The sequence below is a fragment of the Echinops telfairi genome, unplaced genomic scaffold, assembly GCF_000313985.2.
Source record: "Echinops telfairi isolate 266 unplaced genomic scaffold, ASM31398v2 ScPeMD7_23;HRSCAF=83, whole genome shotgun sequence".
Taxonomy (NCBI): domain Eukaryota; kingdom Metazoa; phylum Chordata; class Mammalia; order Afrosoricida; family Tenrecidae; genus Echinops; species Echinops telfairi.
The window spans coordinates 39,624,345-39,647,205 of NW_022103920.1; the positions used below are offsets into that span (position 1 = coordinate 39,624,345).

At 38.2% G+C, this 22,861-nt stretch overlaps 1 protein-coding gene across 1 annotated transcript in view; it reads left to right on the plus strand.

The window, feature by feature from the left end:
- Positions 1-19,666, plus strand: part of NAMPT (nicotinamide phosphoribosyltransferase) — a 47,070-nt gene extending 27,404 nt beyond the window's left edge. The window contains exons 7-11 of the mRNA XM_004702780.2: positions 1,351-1,576; positions 2,872-2,991; positions 12,582-12,722; positions 14,350-14,484; positions 16,662-19,666. Of these exons, the coding sequence (XP_004702837.1) occupies positions 1,351-1,576; positions 2,872-2,991; positions 12,582-12,722; positions 14,350-14,484; positions 16,662-16,772 (733 nt within the window). The 3' untranslated portion in view covers positions 16,773-19,666. The remainder of the gene's footprint in view (positions 1-1,350; positions 1,577-2,871; positions 2,992-12,581; positions 12,723-14,349; positions 14,485-16,661) is intronic.
- The last annotated feature ends 3,195 nt before the right edge of the window (positions 19,667-22,861 follow it).

Sequence of the window (22,861 nt, forward strand, 5' to 3'; positions counted from 1 at the left end):
AGAAGCAACAAAGCCCACATGGAAGAAGCACACCAGCCTGTGTGATCACAAAGGGTCGAAGGGACCAGGTATCAAGCACCCAAGAACAAAAAATCATATCGTAAATGAGGGGGAAATACGAGATGGGGACCCAATGCCCATCTGTAGACAACTGGACATCCCTTGCAGAGGGGTAGTGGGGAGGAGACAAGTCACTCAGGGTGCAGTGTACCATCGATGAAACGCACAACTTTCCTCTCGTTCTTAAATGCTTTCCTCTCGTTCTTAAATGCTTCCTTCTCCCACCCACTATCATGATCCCAATTCTGCCTTACAAACCTGGTTAGACCAGAGGATGTACAGTGGTGCAGATAGGAACTGGAAACACAGGGAATCCAGGACAAATGAACCCCTCAGGACCAGTGGTGAGAGTGTTGACACCAGGAGGGTGGAGGGGTAGGGAGGATAAAAAGGGGGAACTGATTACAAGGATCTACATATAACCATCTACCTGGGAGATGGACAACAGAAAAGTGGGTGAAGGGAGACGTCAGGCAGTGTAAGATACAATAAAATAATAATTTATAAATTATCAAGGGTTCATGATGGAGTGGGAAGCGGATAGGGAGGAGGAAAAAAATGAGCTGATTCCGAGAGCCCAAGCGGAACGCAAATGTTTTGAGAATGATGAGGGCAACTAATGTACAAGTGTGTTTTACACAATTGCCGTATGTATGGATTATGATAAGAGTTGTATGAGCCCCCAATAAAATGATTAAAAATAATAATAATGTTTATGTGCCTAATTATGTTTGGTTCAAACTTAATATGAGCATTCTTATTCTGGGCATAAGTATTACTCTTTTATAATGGTATATCAGTTTTACTCTACAAGGTAATTGACCACTTGTTACTTGCCATTTGATAAAGAGATGTATATATATCTAGTATAGTATAAATAATTGCCTAAGTTATTACTTCTAAGTGTAAGATTCTGGTTTTGAAAATTTGAAGAAAGGCAGAGTACTTGGCATTGCCTTGCAAAATTATTGGGCGTCTATGCTCATTCTTTCTAATATGTTGACTTAACCAAAGAAAAGCAATACCAGAATAAAAGAGTTCCTAATAAATTGAATATGACTTAAAAGTAATGTTATTTAATAACTATTGAAAAAGCATAAGATTACTTAAGAGTGTAAAATACAAGTTCACTAAAGTGTAGTTTGGTCAAAAACTCAACCCTTGATACTTAATCATTAACATTCATCTGCTCTGTGATATTGTGTACTATATATAGTAAGCATGAGATAATAACAGATGATTTATAACAGTGTATCTCCTAAGTAAATCTGTTTTCATTTTGTTTTCTAGTACCATAACAGCTTGGGGGAAAGACCATGAAAAGGATGCGTTTGAACATATAGTAACACAGTTTTCATCAGTGCCTGTATCGGTGGTCAGTGATAGCTATGACATATATAATGCATGTGAGAAAATATGGGGTGAAGATCTAAGACATTTAATAGTATCAAGAAGTACAGAAGCACCACTAATAATCAGACCTGACTCTGGAAATCCTCTTGACACTGTATTAAAGGTAAATTTTAACATGTAACTTGATTATCCAGATTCCTATAGGCCAGCCTCATCAGCACTAATTTCAGAGCTGTCTACACAAGTCTCCATATTTTAAAGTTGTGACCCAGAGAGAGTAAATAAATTTGCCCAAAGTCACACAATAATTGATAAGAGAACCAAACTCCAAATTCTGTCATCCAGGCTCATAGTGACCCCTGTGGATTTCTAAGACTGTAACAGTTTGTGGGAGTAGAAAGTCCTGTCTTTCTCCCGAGAAGCTACTGCTGTTTTCAAACTGCTAACAATTCGGACTGAAGTCCAATACATAACCACTACACCTCCAGGGCAGAGAAAGGTTCTATTAGTTTTTATTAGTTTCCTAGTTAGTGTTACATGATAAATTACTTGCCCCCTAAGAAAGGAGGGTGGTGGGGAGAATTGATAAGGCACTTTTCTATCCAAATGATGATAAATCATTCTGAATATCTTGCCTTATCTTAAATATTAATAGAATTGTCCTAACCAAACATAATAGGCCCTACTTTTTAACTATTAAATATAGTAAAAATGTAAGTGACCAGCTAGAAGAACAAATGGAGTCATTGATAGAGAATTTTTTCTTTTGTAGATAATTTATATAAGAACGGGTGGTTATTTAGGGGCTTTGCAGGTATGGCTGCTCAGTAGGTCCTGTGTATTCCTGACTAAGCTTTCAAAGACTTTTGAATTGTGTTGGTGCGTTTCAGCTGCTACACGACTTTCCAGTGCTAAAGAATGTCATGCATTTTTACTCAATATGGATGCCATTTTACGTGAACCAGAGATCTTCAGAGAAATCTTTGACTATAAGTGATTCAATTCCAATTTTATTTACTTGTTTCTCTGAACTTGGTGACTTATTGGATTTGCATTTGAGTCATGTCAGACAGAATTAAACCAAACATTTGGCCACAAATCAAATAAATTCAAATTAAAAACATAAATCACAAAGCTTGTTAGTGAAGCTTTATATAGACTTTAGAAATATTATTTATATTGTTTTAATCTCCTTAATATTAAGGATATACTTCTCCTAAGTTGTTTAATTTGAAAAACTTGAGGGAAAGAACCTTGTGTTTTTAGCCACTTAATGGCATAAAGCAACATAAGAGGAACTATCATGGATGTTTCTAACATAATTACTACAGGTTGGGACTAAATTTAAAAGAACTTATATGTTGTCAAGGTTTGAAAATGATGTTGAAATTTTTATATCCTTAAGATTGTCTGGCAAAGAAAAGTAATTTTGTATTGGTTGTTATTTTTTTCATGTAGGTTTTGGATATTTTAGGTAAGAAGTTCCCTGTTACAGAGAACTCAAAGGGCTACAAGTTGCTGCCACCTTACCTTAGAGTTATTCAAGGGGATGGAGTAGATATTAATACCTTACAAGAGGTAAGTGTTTTTAATTAAAGGTTCCAGTAGGCAATTCATTGTATCTGTTAATTGCTTAAAATTTGTAATCACCATCCATCCCTGATGGCCACCGTGTGAAACAAAAAATATACCACTCAGCAATTCTCCTCAAATATTGAATAAAAAGGTTTGACCCTGCCCAAGTAGGTATCAGTTTTATGGAAAAGGAGCTTCACATATTCTTTACAATATGGGTATTACTGTGCACTCTTTTTAGAAATTGTAGAGTGGCTTATTGTCTCTTTGTAAGCACTGTCATCACTGGTATTGCTGAATGTAACCTAATAGTGTAAGTGTTAAATGATAAACATTGGGCGCACTCTCCTCGTTGGAGTAGAGCACTCTTCCCACTCTCCTAGCTTCTCCATTTCCGTCAGTCCCACTTTTCTGCCCCTTTCTACTCTTAGCTTTGTTACCGGGCAGATGCTGCCCTTGTTGGCCTTGTATGTGTCATGATCTTGAGGAGTACTATCTTCCTTGGTGTCATTGTTCACTTGATGCCTGTCTGTTGTTTGGATAAGCATTAAACTACCTGGTTGGGTTGTTCAAACTCACCAACCACTCCATAAGAAAAAGGTGAGGCTAGTTGATCCTGTAAAGATGTACAACCTCAGAAACCCTATCTAGGGACATTGTGAATTGGAACTGACTCAATGACGATGGATTATTTGGCTGAAAGGTGATCCTTGGGGCTTGAAGGGTAGTGAAAGATCACAATCTAGGGGTTAAACTAATCACTATCAGACCAGTTTGTCTGATCAGCTTCTTAGGAATTTTTTTGTAACTTTTTATTGTGAATTGCATGCAGATTTGCAAGAGCCAGACAATTTTCCCTTTAAAAATTCATAACAATTTTGTTTCATGTCCTTGACTGCAGTCCCCCCAGTGTAACATCATTTACCCCACTTGTTCTCAACCTTTCTGGTCTTCTGTTGCCCTTTTTATCTCAAATGGGTGATTATTCTTTTAACCGATTTTTTTGCCTGAAACTTGAGCCACAGAGGTGATTTTAGTGAAGAGTGACTGAATTCCTTAGTCTCAGGGATCCCAGCAGTCTATAACCACCCACTAAGCCCGGCCTCTTCTGTGCTTCTGAGTTCTGTTCCATATGGACGTTCTCGTGATCCCTTGGAGAGCAGCTGGTAACCAGTGGTATTTTAAAATGTACAGGTCGTGCTTGACACAGTGGATGTATGGATTGTCATAAAAGCTGTAAGAGCCCCCAATAAAATGATGTAAATAAATAAAATGTACAGGTCATTAAAGGATTTTTTTCCCTTGTGAAAGAGTTTGGTGGTATTTGACTAAGATCAAGAACTCAATTATAAATTGTTTTCCAGATTCATTGAAAAGTGAGAACTATGATACCATGTTTTAGTGGTAATGTACTTCTAAAAGGCCCAAAATGCAGTGTCTGAAACACAGCTATAATAAACAATAACAGAAGTAAAGCTTCCTCCACCAACACTCACCCAAGCTGCCTTGCCTAAGAGCAGGAAGGACCCTTCAACCATTTTTAAATATTCTAGGTGTTGAGAGCTTGAAGACTTTCATGTGAAAAGAGAAAAAAATGAAAAAATCTGTAGGGAGAAGGGAAAATAAAGAATACCTAGGTATAGAAGGTACAGCTGGTATTGTTAGTTGCTGTTGTAGCATTTGCTCAGCTGAACTGGTTTCATTTCAGTACTGCTCCCAGTACCCCTAGGTGCCAACCACAAAGCTAGTGACAAAGAAATGAAAGAATTTACCAACTTCTTCCATCTGAAATTGATCAAGCATACAATCAAGATGTATTAATGATTGGCGATTGGATTGCAAAAGTTGGAAGAATGAGGGAAGGGTCAATAACTGGAAAATAGGGCCTTGATAGAAACAAAGATGGAGGTTACATGACCTATGCCTTCATTGCACATCAGTTTTCAACAACCTTAAAAGTGGTAGCTCTACACATGGACTTTGCCAGATAGAATAACAGAAGTGAAATTGACTGTATCTGTGAGAAGAGACACTGAAGAAGTTCAGTGTCATCAGCAAATAAGGCCAGTGTACTAGGTTAGGTTTTTAGATAAGCATAGGTACAAGAAAGAAATTTAAATATAAAAAAATAAGGCCCAGCAGGAAGGCAAAGTGGAAAGTGGGGAAATCACAGGCCATTGGGTACAGTCACATGGATCTAAGGCAGTGGTTCTCAACCTTCCTAATGCGCAATCCTTTAACACAGTTCCTTATGTTGTGGTGACCCCCAACCATAAAATTATTTTCGTTACAACTTTGTAACTAATTTTGCTACTGTTATGAATCGTAGTGCAAATATCTGATATGCAGGATGTATTAGGCGACCCCTGTGAAAGGGTCTTTCCACCCCCAAAGGTGTCATGACTGACAGGTTAAGAATTGGTGGTCTAAGGTCTGCAGGAACATGGCAGGTTGCTGACTGCTCCAGGGTCAACGTGCTACATTGGCAAAAGGCCCCAGGAGCCAGGCACAAGATGGAAACAAGCAGGAAGGGGTGGGGCCAGAGAGAAACCAGTTCTCCGTAGCATCTCTTAGAAATAGGTCAAACCTTTAAGGAGACATCATTGGGCTAAGTCTTAATTGACTTAGGTGGACCTAGACCTTCCCATAAAAAATTTTTTTTAGCTCCCTGCCATTGAGTGAATGCTGACTCATAACAACCTCCCTGTGGGTTTGCAAGACTATTTACTGGAGAAAGCCCTTTCTCCCGAGAAACTGTTGATGGTTTCAAACTGCTGACCATGCAGATCACTGCCAACACTTAACCACAAGAACACTTTGTTCTGATAACCTGGCACTCTGATACCTTCCTGACACGATCACTGAAAACAGAATGGGTGCATAAGCAAATGTGAAAAAAGCAGATGGTGCCGGCTATCGAAAGATGCAGTGTCTGGGGTTGTAAAGGCTTGAACTTAAACAGTCAGCCACCTAGCAGAGAAGCAAAATAGCTCACGTGGAAGAAGCATGCCAGCCTGTATGACAATGAGGTGTCGACAGGATCAGGGTGGTTGGAGTGGAGACCCAAAGCCCATCTATAGACAATTGAATATCCCCCTACAGAAGGGTTATAAGGAAGGGACAATTCAACCAAGGTATAGTATAGGACCTATGAATCACACATCATTCCTCTGTTTCCTGAATGCTTTCTCTCTCCCCTCACCCCCTCCCCACCCCCTCACCATGACCCAGTTCTACCTTATAAATCTGGCTAGACATATTGGGACAGATAAGAGCTCTCAACACACGCAGACTTTAGAACAGATAAACCCCTCAGGAACTGTAGTGGGAGTGGTGATATAAGGTTAGGGGGATGGTCAGGAAAGGGGAAAAGGGGGAAACCCATCACAAGGGTGGATATATAGCCTCTCCCCAAGGGGATGAAAAACAGAAATGTTGGTGAAGGGAAACAACGGACAGTGTAAGATACGAAATAATAATATATAAGTATATATAATTGATCAAAGATTGATGAGAGTGGTTGAGGTGGGGGGGAGCTTATACCAAGAGCTCAAGTAGAAATAAAATGTTTTGGAAATGATAGTCACAACATGTACAAATATGCTTGATAGAATTGATGTATGGAATGTTATAAGAGCTGTTAAGAGCCCCCAATAAAGGGATTAAAAACAAAATTTTGGCACATTGAACATTAGTGTCCTGGTGAGTTGTGAGACGGCATCAAGAATATCGTATATGAAGAAAGCAAAAAGTCATTTAAAAGACAGAAGACAGAGTAGATGTCTTTTTGTCTTGTCCCGGACAAGAGATTCTGGGACTTGCTCCTGAACACAGGGTAGCTACTACTGTTCCTCTTTCCTAGTGGTAAGCTGTTTAAGGTGGGCTGTCCATCAGATATTTGAACTCCCTTAAAGACTCAAATTCTTGGGTTCTTTCTTTGGTTATTTTCTTTTCCTCTTTATTTTAAAACCATGTGGCGGAGTTGATTCTAACTTACAGTGGCCCTTTTGGACAGTAGGACTACTTCAGAGAATTTTCTAGACTAAATTCTTTAGGAAGCAGACTGCCTCATCCTTCTATAGAGCTACTGGTAGATTAGAACCTTGAACCTTTGAGTTAGCAGTCTTTAACACTTAATCCACAGCACCAGCAATGGCTCCTTTCTCTTCTGGACAACATATGTCATATGTGTGTTCGTGTTCCTTGAGAATGCATGTGCATTTTAAACATTTAGAATCAAAATTTTAACTTGCATGCTTTTAACTAACCGTGGACAGTAATACTGAAGGGAAACAACTTTTGTTGTAAGTTTGTTTAACAAGTGCCTATTCTCACCTCTAAATACATACTACTGCCTATTTCTTTTAAGGGCACGTCACCTCACTGCTTTTAATCCATACCAATCTTGATAGTTGGCAACAGAAAATGGTCCTCTAGTCTAGCTGCAGGGGGTCCTTGAGGCATAAAATGGGTGGTGGTTTGACCCTGTTTCCCAATACAAGAGGTTTTCCAAAAGTTCATAGAAAAAAAGAATGAAAAGATCATAGAATTTTTCTACAAAGTTTTTGCAGCTACACTTGATCAGCATTTACTGTAGACATTATAGTTGGAATGTGAGATCACAAGAGCTGCCAGTATTAACAAATTTGCGTGTAGGACAAAAAGGTATTCTGTACTTACCAAAATGTGCAGTGTTTTTTAATAAGTCTGAAATACCCACTTAGGAGAATTAAAGATACAAAAGAATGAGTATGCAAGAGCTTTAGGACATTTCCTTGGAAATGCAGAGGGTGGCGACAATTGTTGGACAGGGTTCATTCACACAATAATTGGATCTGTTTGTTCATTTGTTAACATCAGTTGCCATTTGAGTCAACTCTTTAATTCATGAGTCCGTTCTGACAAAAAGCATCCCCATTTGTATCAACAAAACATGCACTAAGCAGTTTTCAAGGGCTAATTTTCTGAAGTAGTTCACCAGGTCTTCCAACACAAATACTCTTGATGGCTGCTTTGGCAATGACAAAACATTAAGCAGAGCAACCAGAGAATGAATAGTTTTTGTTAATGCAAATTCGTGTTGATTTTACCAAAGGACATCTACTTTTTTCTTCTGCTCTGTTTTAGCCAGGAACTTTGTTATTTATGGACAGTCTGCCTTGGGACATTTTATGAAGTTTACTAAAGAACGTCATTATGAGTTTTTTTGTACACTATGTATCAAAATGAATTTGTCTGTTTAGGGAAAATCTTTTATATGTTGGACAAAACACAAAAGTGCCCATCTTGTTCTTCATTTATATTTCAGCTGTAAATTCAGTCTTATTTACTGATTATCATTGAAACTTCTTCATTGGTACAATTTATTAATGAAGTTAAAATGGCATTGAATTTTCAAAGCAGGCAAAAGGAGAATTTATTTGCAAGTGAAGATACACATATTTTAAACATTTTTCCTCGAATGCAAATGTTACCCTATACACCGGTCAACTTTTCTTCCTCGATCACTACCTGTCCTAGTACTCTTTCTCTCTGACACCTTTTTCTTTGGCAATTTAGGAAATTTTCCTTGAGTTTCAGCAATGTTGGCACAGAGATTTAAACTAGATGTTAGATAAAATGTTGGTGATAAGCGCAAAATAATTTTTAAAAATTTTATTTTTATTTTAGTTTTAAATCTAAATATAGGTAATATATTAAGAAAGCCACTTCTCCCACTAACAAATTGGAGGACACCAACCTCTCGGGGTTCACCTAACTAGCTAGTATATTCCCTCACTAAGAATGGCCATACCCATGGAATGAAGAACACTATCTTTATCTGTGTCCAAGGCAGGCAGAGTTTTCCATTCTGAATCAAATTAAGCTGTTGGCTAAAAGCAGAGAATACCAGAAAGGTGTTTACTTACGTTACATTGACTATGCAGCAACATTAGACTATAGATCCTAACAAGTTACTAATAATATTGTCAAGAATGCCAAGAAATACAAATGCATTTCCAAACACTTAATTGTGCTCCTGTGAAACTTGCACGTAAACCAAGAGGCTTGGTTTCATTCAAACAGAACAAGGGAGGACTAGGTAGTGTAAAATTAGGAAAGGTATGTGTCAGGGTTGTAGCCTTTAAGAAGTTAGACTCTATGACATAACTTAGCATCAGAATTGGAGGAAGCTTATTAAAAGTTGCAATATGCAAATGATGTGTCGCCTTGCATGCTGAAAGCAAAGAGAAAGCACAAAAATGTTCACAGCTGGGCCAGTAAGCAACATCATGATAAATAAAAGTACTTCATTTTACTTGGATCCACAATTAACATCATGAAAGCAACAGTCAAACATGAGATTGCATTGGGAAATTTGCAAAAGATCTCTTTAAAAGCATATATCACTCTGTAGGCTGCGGTAGTTACATAAAAATCTGTTGTCAATTTGAGACTTAAGAGTGATGGGGTGGGGTTTAGCCTGTCAAATGGGTCACAGCTTGATGGCCTCATTTGTAGGCACTTAGGAGATAAATAGCTCGCTGGAGGGTGGACGGACACACACAGACTCCCTGCGAGACATTCCTGTAGACAAGACACATGAAGCTGGAGCTGAAGGAGCCATGTAGAGACCGTAGCCAGCGCTCAGATGCTGACACCACCACTCGATCCACAAGACTTTCCACCCACTAGCCTGTGATTTTCCTACATTTGGCATCATTGCATGAGTCTGAAGAGGAATCTATAGATTGGTATCGGACATATGGGCTAATACCAGACTTACGGACTTGATCTTGAGTGGGCTGTGATGTTTCCTTAATATTCAATTTCTCTTGTATATAAAGTTCTTTCTTATACACATGAGTCTCCCTAGATTTCTTTCTCTAGTCTACCCAGATGAACACATGGGCTAAGGTGCATCTGATCCAAGCCATGATATTTTCAGTTACCTCATATGCTTGTGAAAACTGACAATGCATGGAAAATCAAAGGAGAATCAATGCCTTTGAATTGCAGTGCTGGTAAAGAATATTGAATATACCATGGACTACCAGAATGAACAAATCTATCTTGAATAAATATGACCAGAATATGCTTAGAAGTAAGGCTAGGAAGACAGAGTACTTTGTCTCATGTACTTTGAGCATCTTCTCATGAGAAGGGCCACTCCCAGTGAAGAATGCCCTACTTGGTAAAGTTAAAGGGTCACTGAAAAAGAGGAATGCACTCAATGAGATGGTTTGACAGCGAGTTCAAACAGCAATTGTGAGGATGGGTTAGTACCAGTCAGTGTTTCATACTGTTGTACTAGGGTGCCTGTGGGTCAGAACTGACTGGATGACAGCTAACAAGTGTGAATGCACTTGTAGATAGTAAAGAATGATTCAAGTGGAAGATCATGGAGAGGTTATTTTCTTTACATCCTAATGGGAATCTGAATATTCTCCTGACAGTTATATTAGTTACCTTGAGTTTGAAATAGGGAAATGTATTTGTCAACCTAAGAGTAGTGTCAAAGGACTATAGTGATAATTTATCTCATTGTTAAGTCTAACTATATTTCCTTCTGATTTGTTAAATGTTTTAAAATAGATTTTCCCCTTATCCTGCAACTTCCCAATATTAGTGCAAAAATTCTAACTGTATATTCAGTCTAAATTTTAAAAGTTGGTGAAACGATCTGGGAAGACTATTGTGTTAGAAACCAGGCCTGGAGTACAGTGAGTCTGCACCGTATCATTGACTCTTTGGACATTAGGACATCTCTAAAATCAAATGATAAGTCTCAAATGGGTTCTTTATATTTTACTAAAAACACCCTTTTCCCTCTGCCCTTTTTTCTTTTTTCTGTTCTCTGTGTATATTGCATATAATTTTGTGTGTGTGTGATCCAAGTGGGTTTTTATAAAGGATAGAAATTTCAGGTGTTATAGTTAACTGAACACAGGACTACACCCCACCACACTCGCGGCAGTCTGAGGCAGGAGAGCGGGGTTTGGGGGGTGGGGGTGGGAGAGACCCCGCAGCACAGTGAAGCAGAAGGCAGAGGAGCTGAGGAGTGGGGAGCATATAAATTATTTAATTCACGTTTCACTGAAAAATCAATTCAAGACCCCTGACAAACATGGTGACACAGGGTTACTCCTCAGGCTGCTTATCTTGAGGTATGCAGTTCAAATCTACCAGCTGCTCTGTGGAAGAAAGATGAAGTTTTCCTATTCCTATAAAGATTTACAGTCTCAGAAACCCACAGGGGCAGTTCTAACCTGGCTTATAGGGTTGTATTGAAGTTGAAATTGACTCAGTGGCAGTGGGATTGGCTTTGTTTTTGTTTTGGGTACCTTTGGGTGCTGGTATAATAGAACAGGGATGAATCAATACATGTACAACCTAAGGAATCACTTTTAAAATTATATTTTCATCCTGATTCTTCTAGTAAAGAAGTACCATATATACTCGAGTATGCGCCAAGTTTTTCAACACATTTTTAATACAGTTTTTGTGGTAAAAAAATTAAGTGCCTAAGGTGATACTCGGGTTGGGTTATCCTCGAGTATATACGGTACACATAACAGGAGTAATAAATGGTTAGGATTGTGAAAGGAAGTTTTCTAAATATTAGGTTGTTAAAAGGTGAATGTGCTTCACAGGGGGTGTATTTTTTATCTTTCCAATATTGAAAATAAAAAGACCCATTGGCAACTTTTGGTATTTGATTTGTATCATTGGTACACATAAGCTTGGTGATTAAATAGATTAAATTAAAACAAATGTATTCAAAAGCAGATGCTAAGCAAAGGAATCCTACTTAGGGGAAAGAAATACAAAAAACATTGATAAGAAACAAATTGTTATAATGATCCAGGAATAAAAGTCTAGTGCCTCTGTCTAATTTTGTTTATGGCTCCAGCAGTCGCTCAACTGATATGTAGAGGAAGAGTATTTATACTGTATTCATATGGCATACAATATGACATTTAATAGTAGCATGACATAATGCAGTGTTATTAGTAGAGAGTCATCTCTATTTTGATACTGGCAATTTGTGATAAATGTGTGGTCCCCATTCTTCTGCTACTATATTCTAAACCAGGTTTCCCAAAGTGGGCAATACCACCCCTGCTGGCTGAGGGATGGGAATGGGAGCTGCAAATGGTCCAAGGGGTGCTGCAAAAGCAGGTCCCTACACTATAGACAGGTTTCCGGGCTACATACAAATGTTTTTAGTTGCAAGGGAGTGATGAGTAAAATATTTTTTTCTGAAAGGGGGCAAATAAGTTTGGGAACCTATATTCTAGACAATAACTTAAGATAAATTGATTCAGTTAACCTGTGGTGTAGATCATTACAGGCTTTCTCTTTCATCCTACCAACTACAACAAAGATGATAAGTATCATCAGAAATGTAAACGAAGCTTCCCCCTATCACACACATCGCTCAGTTTAAAGTCTCCCTTGGAATGTGTGGGAATTGGAAAATATGAAGTATAACTTTGCCTAGGTTTATTCTTTTCCAGTTACTGACTACCATAAGAAATTTAGAATGATTTATTACATCCTCTTCCAAATTAAATTTATATTTTGGTTTTGGCTTGTTTTTACTCTTCTAGATTGTAGAAGGCATGAAACAAAAACAGTGGAGTATTGAGAATGTTTTCTTCGGTTCTGGCGGAGCTTTGCTACAAAAGTTAACAAGAGATCTCTTAAATTGTTCCTTCAAGTGTAGTTACGTGGTGACCAACGGCCTTGGGGTATGTCCTTCAACTTTTCTGTTAATATCTTCTCCATGTAGCTGAGTGTAGCTATTGAATGTGCATAATATAGCCCTGGACTGTGAAAACATTGCTTATGAGATTGTCTTGATTGAGAACCATGGAAAGAAAAGATGTTAAGTAATGATCTGATTATGGGAAGAAAAAAAAGGATTGGAAAAAGGAGAAACCTAAGCTGAAAGATTATTTAAGAAATGTAATACAAATCCATTGTTTCCCACTGCTTTAGTATATGAAGGAGCTTCAAAACATGACGGCGAATTCCATTATCTTTCTTTACCATTTTCCACAAACATTATGAAGCCCCTCTTACTTCAACCCTTGGATCAAAATGTTGGCTGTGTTTAAGTGGAAATGTCAGCTTTCCTAGCCATCAACAATCCCTCTAACTCTTCTTTAGGCTCTGAAGAGCTGGGGATCCTGTGGAAAGAAGGGTGGGGCTGGGGCATGCTAAGAATGTCCTCTCTGGAGAATGCTTTTCTTTAGAGCAGCGGTTCTCAACCTGTGGGTCCCCTAGGACCATCAGTAAACACATTTCTGATGGTCTTAAGAACCGAGACCCTGCTCCTCTATATGTCTCCAAGCAGGTCTGCCCACATGCAGATATGCCCACATAATGAGTACCCGGTGTGAGGACGTCATCACACCAATCCCATCACATACACCCTGTACAAATACAGGTGGATATGACAGGATTGGTGTCATAATGTACTTATGCGGACCAGTCACGTGTATAGAGCAGCTGCTGTGTTGAAAGCAGCAGTATTGGAGGTAAAATGACACTGCATGAATTATAATCATACACTGTTTTTGTGATTAATCACTATAATTATGTTCAATTTGTAACAATGAAAATATATTGTGCGTATCAGATATTTACATTACGATTCATAACAGTAGCAAACTTAGAATTAGAAAGTAGCAAGGAAAATAATTTTATGGTTGAGGGTCACCACAACATGAGGACCTGTATGAAAGGGTCTCAGCATTAGGAAGGTTACTACTCCTTTAGAGAGTTCTGGGACTGGCTTACCTGCTTTTCATTTCACGACTACCTATACTTGCCTACATAATGTGTTCCTGCCTACTCTGGGGGACCTGAAGCCAAATACTCTACTGTTTGGAAGTTTTCTAAGTCTTTTTTGCTTCTAACAGTAACAAAGTAATACAGTAAGAAGCAACAAAAGGGGAAGATTGGGAAGTGGGAGAGATTGTATACTTACATACAATACTTGTATACATAGATACATGGTGTTAGTATAGATTTCCCCACCCCCAGTAACATGAATGTGATGTGTACTTAGTATCCGTTAAGGGCCACTTTGTAATACAGAAAGTAGTACTGTAAGGGCCATCTAATACAAACCTGAAAGACTTTGGACTACAAATAGTCATCTTTGGTTTAGAGTTAGATTTCTTTTTTTTTTTAAGAGTTACATTTCTAAAAGCCAGATTATAGATTGCTTTAATTTAAATTAAAGTAGTTAATTTTAAAATTTTATTTAAAGTATTTAAATGTTATTTATGTATCGTTAAAGTGAGAATAGGGTGAACTTTTCTGATAATCAATTCTCTATTTTTCTGACTTTCTTAATTTGGATTCCAGATTAATGTATTCAAAGATCCAGTTGCTGATCCCAACAAAAGGTCCAAAAAAGGTCGATTATCTTTACATAGGACACCAGCAGGGAATTTTGTTACCCTTGAAGAAGGAAAAGGAGACCTTGAAGAATACGGTCAAGTATGTATATAGTAATAGAATAGAGGGTTGCTAGGGGTTTTTGTGTCATTTTATTTTTAATTATTTTCAGTTTTTCTTGGCAAGTATTTTTATTGTAAAATGTGTATTTATTGACCTGACCTACCAAAATAGGCTGAACCAAAAGTTGCAAGACCCTAAATATGTTCCAACAACTCTGTTGTAAGTAAGTCAGTCAGTTCTATTGTAAATTGAGTACCATTTTTAGTTTTTATTACTATTGCCTTTTAGTGTCCGTATCTTGATAAATCATTAAGATTGAACATCTGAGAATCATATCAGCAAATAATGAGTTGTAGCATTGTATAGTACATATAACTAATAGTAAGGTGTACCCCTACCTTACCCCCAGAAGACCGAGTAAGTGTGGTTAACTTTTTTCTAATTAGAAAGCTTTCTCCACACAGTGACTAGTATTGATTGATGACCCTCAACAAGTTTTGGGTATGTTGATCTTAATTTTGTAGCTAGTCAGCAGTGAATTCTTTTTGAAGAATGGTTAAGAATGTGTGAAAGAAAGAAAGCTATTCTTAAGGATTCTACCATTTTTGTTGGCATTAAGTTTTGTCATTTTAATGAAGAAATGACTATACCCACATTCTAGGATGCTTTTAAAGAGAATGCCATTTTTAAGCAGTATCCAGCTCACATGACTCTCTGTAGCCTCATTTGATAACAGCAATTCTAAAAAAGGCAAGTTATGCTACCTTAAAGATGTGAAAACTATGGCTTAACTTAGATTTAAAAATGAATAGTGGATAAATAGCGTAAATGAGGCTTAACCAAGTTTTCTGTTTCAGGTCAGCCAAACTGGAAAAATACATATATTATACTAAAGTAATGCAAACACTCTTGGGATCTTTAATATATTCAAGTACCATTACACTAGTCAGTTCAACAGTTAAGGAATTTTTTATTTTTAGCTACCAGTTTAAAGGGGGAAAAATTGAAAGCTGATTTCTATAGGGAAACTACTCATAAATCATTCTCATTTTTAGAGAATAACTTACACTAAAACACATTTTTCACTGATTCTTTGTATCATGCCAAATTCACTGCTTTTAAAATATCACGTTTATATTTGTCTTAAGATTTTGTGCTGGAAGGAAAGAAGTAACATTTGTCTTTTCTGTTTCATGGAAATTACATAAATTCCTAAATCAGTCCTTTAATTAGTCTCTTTAAACAATTCAGAAAGGAGGCTGAGAATGGTTGCTCATCTCAAAAAATGCTGTCCGTGCCCCTGAATTGTACATGTCAAAACTGTTGAGTATGTATGTTCTGTGTACATTTGTTCCCACAGCAACAAGAGAATGAATAAAATCTAGAAAAAGCAATTCAATCTCAGTATATAGCCTGGCAATGTAATTCCTCACTTAACCTTGCAGCTATGAAGATTTCGTTGGACTAGTTGATCGCAGGTCCACTAAAGTCATCTTAGCGTGAGGCGTGAGGATGACTTCAAGTCCTGCCGCCCTCACCGTGTTCTGTGCTTGAGCCCACGGCCGCAGCCACTGCGTCCACTCATCTTGTTGAGGGCCTTCTTCGCTTTCACTGCCCTTCAGCTTTACTAGCACGATGTCCTTCTCCAGCACTGCACTCTCCCTGGCAGTGTGTCCAAAGTATGTAGGACGCAGTCGTCACCCTGGACTCTAAGGAGCACTCTGGCAGTACTTCTTCTAAGATGGATTTGTTTGGGCACCACAATTCAAATGCCACCTCTTTGGGCTCCCTGATGCCGCGACCCTTTAATACAGTTCCTCCTATTGTGGTGATCCCCCCCAACCATGAAATTATTTTCGTTGCTACTTCATCACTGTCATTTTGCTACTGTTCTGAATCGGGAGACCCCTGTGAAAGGGTCGGTTGTTCGACCCCCAGGTTGAGAAGCACTGTTCTAGACCATTAGCCAAGGAAGCAGTACCTGTTCTTGTTTGCGACTTTTTTCTGAAACGTAAAATGATTCTGCGTGTTTAGAGAATACCTTGCACTTGGCCTGCTCTCCCACACTCTGTGTACTTAGTCATTTCATAGTTTGAACACCATCAAGATCTCTTTGTAGCGGACTAGATACCATCACTTCATTAAGGCATAATTTAAGCATGTTGCTGATTAGTCTCTGGTATAATCATTGACTTTCGTTGTTACTGTATTTGCAGGATCTTCTTCATACTGTCTTCAAGAATGGGAAAGTGACGAAAAGCTATTCATTTGATGAAGTGAGAAAAAATGCAAACCTGAATATTGAACTGGAAGCAGCCCCTCATTAGACTTTGTTTTATGGCTGCGTGTGTGTATGGGTGTGTACATGTGTGTATGTGCACACACATGTATATACACCTGTGTGTGTGTAATACATAGGTAACGTTTATTGTACAGCTATGTGGATTGCCTTGTGTTTTATGATACATTACAGCCAAATTATTTGTTGGTTTATGGACATACTGCCCTTTCATTTTTCCTTTTTTCCAGTATTTAGGTGATCTCAAATTAGGAAACGCACTTCACGATGTAAAAGATTAATGCTAAAATAAGCTTTTTAGGGCCCTTTGCCAATAGATAGTAATTCAATCTGGTATTGATCTTTTCACAAATAACAGAACCAAGAATCTTTTATATATAAATGAAGATCACATAAAACAGATTTGCATAAAATTATCATGATTGCTTTATGTTTGTATTTAACTTGTATTTTTGTACAAACAAGATTGTGTAAGATATATTTAAAGTTTCAGTGATTTAACACTCTTTCCAACTTTTCATGATTTTTATGAGCACACACTTTCAAGAAAATACTTGAAAATAAATTACATTGCCTTTTGTCCATTAATCAGCAAATAAAACATGGCCTTAACAAAGTTGTTTGTGTTCTTGTACAATTTGAGAATTATATCAGGACACACCCTATAGAATTACTAACCTCACTGCCCCGTGTAGAGTATGTGTTAGTCATTCTACATTCAACAAAATAATGGTTCTTACTGGAATGTTTAGGCACTGTACATTGATTCTATACCGTGGTTATTGTACCAGTGAAATGCCAAATTTGAAAGGCCTGTACTGCAATTTTATATGTCAGATATTGCCAGTGGCTCTAATAAGCACCTCAAGATTTTAAGGAGATAATGTTTTTAGAGAGAATTTCTGCTTCCACTATAGAATATATACATAAATGTAAAATATTAACAAAAGTGGAAGTGGTGTATTTTAAAGTAACTACACTTCTGAATTTATTTTTCATATCCTATAGTTGATATTACTTCAATGAATTACTGGAGTTGCTAGTGAGTGTACTTATTTCAAATGTTTTGATTCTGTTATATTTTTCATTGAGTTTTAAAAAAATTAAATTGAATATTAAATTGTATGGGCATCATTTATTAATTCTAAATAGACTCCCTCAAATAATGTTTTTTTATGATGATAAATTACCCTATGGAAAACATAGAAACATATGAGTAACAATAGCAGAACCTTAAACCAGAAAGTCAGATAAAGTCAGCGTCAGAATATCTAAAGTGTTTGACTGCCACCTACCACCTCTGATTAGACACTTTCTTCCCCAGGACATTTCTTTTTTGATTCCCAGTAGGTCTTCTAAGGCAGGGCTTGACAAACTAACCCACAAGCCAAATCAGACTAGTGCCTGTTTTGTAAATGTGCATTGCCTGTGAGTGCTGTCCATTATAACACAACATTAAAATCCAATTCAGAAATTATATGGCCCACAAAGCCTTATATACCTGGCCCTTGATAGAAGTTTGCTGACTTAAGTGTTGGGACCGCTGACCACACGGCGATCGAAGTCTATCAGCTGCTGCAAGTTAGGAAAATAAAGCTCTTCTGCACCTCTGGAACCCTGTAGAGGGTTGTTAGAGACATTGATGAGAAGTGGGCTTGGGGGTTGCTTCTTTAGAAAGGAGTGTGCCTTGAATGAAATGTAATGTTGGTTTACAAGGAAGAGCGGACTAAATTGATAAGGAATTTTCCTTGCTCCTACCCTTTTCTCATTTAGGAATTTAATTGGTAAATTGATTTAGAAAAGCTTTATTAAAAACATAACATTAAATTAAAAATTGAAAAGCCACAAGTGATTTGTCTTAAACGATTATGAGGAAATATTCTATCACTAGTATAACTTAGAGGTAAATTATCTTTATTAAATTATCTTTTATAAGAGGCAGTAGAATAGAAGTTTTTGCAAATGATGAGAATTTTGTGTCTAGTGAGAACAGTCGGCATTCATGCTCAGTGAGTATTCACCCTGTAATCCTTGGACATGAATATTTGAAGATGATTTTTTTTAATGTATTTAAGTAAAAATTAGTAGTATTAAGAACACATTCACAATGTGCTAAGGGGTTTGTCATAGAGAATTAAAAGAAACTATATTTATTACCTATAACAATTTTGATAGCCATCCATGATTTTGTATTGTTAAACATTAGAATTACACTACAGAGATTATTTACATTCTGTGAATTTCAGGAGGTTCAGAATATTTGGAGGAGTTATACTTTGAAACTTTAGTGGATGATGAAAGTTGCACATTTGTGCATGTCTGTAGATTGGGGTAGGAGGTGGCGTGATTAAATGCTCTTAGGCCACGTGGTACCGATTTATCCTGAATGCCTGCCACCAGGCTAATGGTAAGCACCCCCAGTACTGAGCACCAAATATTTAACCTGGATGTGTCAAATAGAAACTTTAAATTAACCAAACTCTCCCAAGCAAATGCAAATACCATGTATGGTTTGCTTAAGTCATTAGATTTATAGTTGACATATTGATTTACCCCCTCAATTCATAACAAAGTATTTTTGTTTTTAATAGTTTTTTTGTCAAAGACTCAAACGATGTGTTCTCTCTACTTAAAAATGGCTTTTATCATATTTAATTTCATAAACTATTAAACTTTTATAATGAAATGCATCTTGGAAAATTAGGAGGAAATGACAGGCTATTTATTGTTGGTTGGTACCATAATTTAAAACTCACACTTAAATATTTTGTAGTTTTACATTCCTTTTTTAATCCATTCAGAGGAGAACATTAGTTTTCTCCCAAGTCGTATGTCAAACCAATTCTAATGTGTACTCAAAATCAAAGGTAAACATGTAATAAACATGAAAATAAAGTATAGCTGGATTAGTGAAACATTAAATTTGACTGTGTGCTTCAAGTAATGAAATTTTCAGCCCTACCTTCTTTCAGGCTTTCTTCCCGTTCAAAGAACTGAAGGATGGGAAATAGGAGGAAGGACCCCTATTTTCTGCTCTGTGCACGTACTAGGGGTGAGAACTTGGGGGGGGGAGCCTAGATCTCGGGGAAAGAGCATGAGTCAACATGAAGGTTAAGAAGCTTGTAAATGAAGATGGTAAGTAGTTTGTTGGAAATACAGGTCTGAAAGGTGGGAATTTGACGGGGAATGGGGGTGTCCTTTGAGCTACAGAACAGGCTACTTTGCTAGAGACTACAGAGCAGGGGTCAGTAGACCATGGGCCTTAAGCCAAATCCAGCCCATCATCTGATTTTGTAAATAAAGTTTTATGGGAGCACAGCCATGCCACTCATGCTCCTATGGCAATATTGAGTAGTCACAGCGGAGATTTTACAGCCCACAAAAGGCCATGATACTTAGTTGTCCAGTTTACAGGAAAAGGGTGCAGATTCTTGCTGTGGACCTAGGACAAAATCATGCGGACAGCTAACATTTGATGGCCAAGTAGCAAAGGGGACAATAGTTGGTGACCAAAGAGGAAAGGAGAAGCAGGAGGCTGGGAGTTGTGGGGCGGAAGGGCTTTTGTCAGCCCAGGTGTTGAACTTTGCTGAGAAGGCAAGTAGATTTAGCCACAGGGAAACATGGTCCTGGTGACAGTGCTTTCTTTCCAAGAAGTACAGGCGGTTGATGTCAGGGAAAACTATCTGACACAAGGATTTTGAGTTTCGGCCGAACGTGGGGAGAGGATGGCACAAGGATGCCTCTTCCTTTGCTCTTCCAGCTACTGCCCTTTCTCTGAAAGGAAAACACCCGCCACAGGCCAGAGATGAGAGGGCCCCTGAAAGGGTGTTGAGACTGGCTTCCAGCGTGCTGGTGGAGGGGTTGGCGGGAGCGGGTACAGCCCTATTTTCCCTGTGAACTCAAAAGGGAGCGGGGTTGAAAGTAATGCCCGTGGAGCATCCGTTGACCAGACTATTGGACAGTGTTGACCCAGCTGGTGAATTGTTGCCTCTAGTGATTTTTCTTCTCAGTAACACCCTGCTGCTTGGGTATGGCACAGTCAATGGAAAGTAATATACTTGGGTTCTTATACGAGGTGGGATAAGTTTCATAGAGGAACAGGCAAGAGAGTTCAGTCTCGTATATTTAGGCAAAGTTACTGAAATAACGATGTGCACAGTTTAGCTGACAAAGAAGGGAAGTGAAGGAAGCAGAAGGCTGTCCAATAGATGGGAAGACTCAAGACCGTTGCATAGAAATTTGGAAGATAGAAATCAGTACTTAGACCAGAATGCTTGGATTATTGATCTGAGAGGAGCAAGTTCATGGCATTACCAGTAAAATGCAATGGCTGAAAAAAAGTAAAGCTTACTGGAGCCAAAATATCAAGGAACCTGAGAGGGCAAATGGATTAGATGAATGGAGGTTACCCCTGTCCGGGAAAATGGTGGGAGATGGAATGGAGAGGAAAACAGGTGCCAAAGTGTGCCATGAATAAAGGGAAGCAACCAGGACAGACAGCAGGAGGTGGCAAGGAAGGGAAGATGTGAGCTGGAAGAGATCCTGCCAAGACCGTTTGAAAGACCACGAAACCTGCACCGCTGCTTTGAAGAGCTCAGGCACCCGGACAAGGACAGACGTTTGAAGGCTTGCCAGGCCCTCCTCACCCATTATTGAGTTAATGAATGGAGAGGAGGAATAGCCTATATGAAAGTCCCTTCCTGGCTTTATTGTGTGCTGCAATCACCCCTTTTATTGCAACAGGCCCAAATTGCAAGGCATTATCTGTTTTTATTTTTTGTTTGGCTTTGAATGTTCAAAGATTTGTTCATCTTTTAAAGAGACTAGCCAAAACATTTGCAGCATAGTAAAATGAATGAGATCTCGTCACATCTTTTTCATATGTATTCAGATTCCTCCTGTTTCAAGTTATCATCTTAATTATCTTTTTCTTTTCTATAATTTCTCTTAATTGTTGCTTGTGCCTCAAAGGCAATGAATGCGGTCTTTATTTGGTTTACAGTTCCTCATTCCATTTTATTATAAAATTGATACAATAATGTTCTTTAGGGCATTCCAGCAAAAATAAAAATGTTCTTGGTAGGAGTCTTAGAGTCACTGTAATTATCAACTTAAGTCTTTTCTAACAACACAAAAATAGGTCCTTAACAGGAATTTTGCTAGCATGCTATCAACATGACACGGTTCATGATGACTTAATATATTTAAAGGGACCTGAGATTTTTACCACTGAACGGGGCCCACTACTTTGTAGGTGGACACCGCAGTCTGGCAGTTCTCTTTTCTACCAGTTTATAACATCAGCTGCGTAGTAGCAATATTCTGTTTCATGTTACTCCCATCATGTTTGAGAAAAGAAAGCTTCTGACAAGATGGATTGACTCATGGCTGTAACATGAACAAAATGACGAGCACGACACAGGACCAGACATATTTCGTTCTGTCGGACATGGAGTCACGGTGATTTGGAACCACCTGGATGGCCCTTCGCAACAACAGGTTGCTCCCAGGAAAAGAAGCGTCCCTCTTGAGGTGGCAACAGAATTCAATTTAAAAATGCCCTAACCCTGGCATGCTTTCTTTCTCGTATTCCTTAACTGGCTGCTGAGCTGGGTTTTTTTCATAGAAACGAGGCACATTGCATAGCATTTATTAAGATGAACTTATCACTGCTTTCCCAGTCAATTGGTTACAAGTTACATTCTGATGAGGTCTTCCTGAACAGCTTACAGATTCCTGGATTTTCAGTCTGCAAGAGAACAGTTCGTGTTCAGTTTCTCTCTCCTGCTGGTAAACACACCTCTGCTGCTTCCGTCCTTTAAAACAAAAGAACTCTGGTTTCATGAGCGCTGGACTCCCCCCTGCACCCCCGCAGTTACTGAGAGTGTGTACGTAGCACTTACAACCCTAGTAGCAGGGTGTTTTTTCTGTCTGTACTCCCTGCATTTAGCACATAGTAGACGTTCAAATAGTTGTTGAATAAATGCCATTGTGATAACACTGTCAGTGTGTTTTAGTGACATTTCTGTAATAATATGGTCGTTTTAGTGATTTGAAAGGGGAGGTGGTTTTCTTTTGTGTGTGTGTGAGACGTAATTTTTTTTTAAGGATAACTTT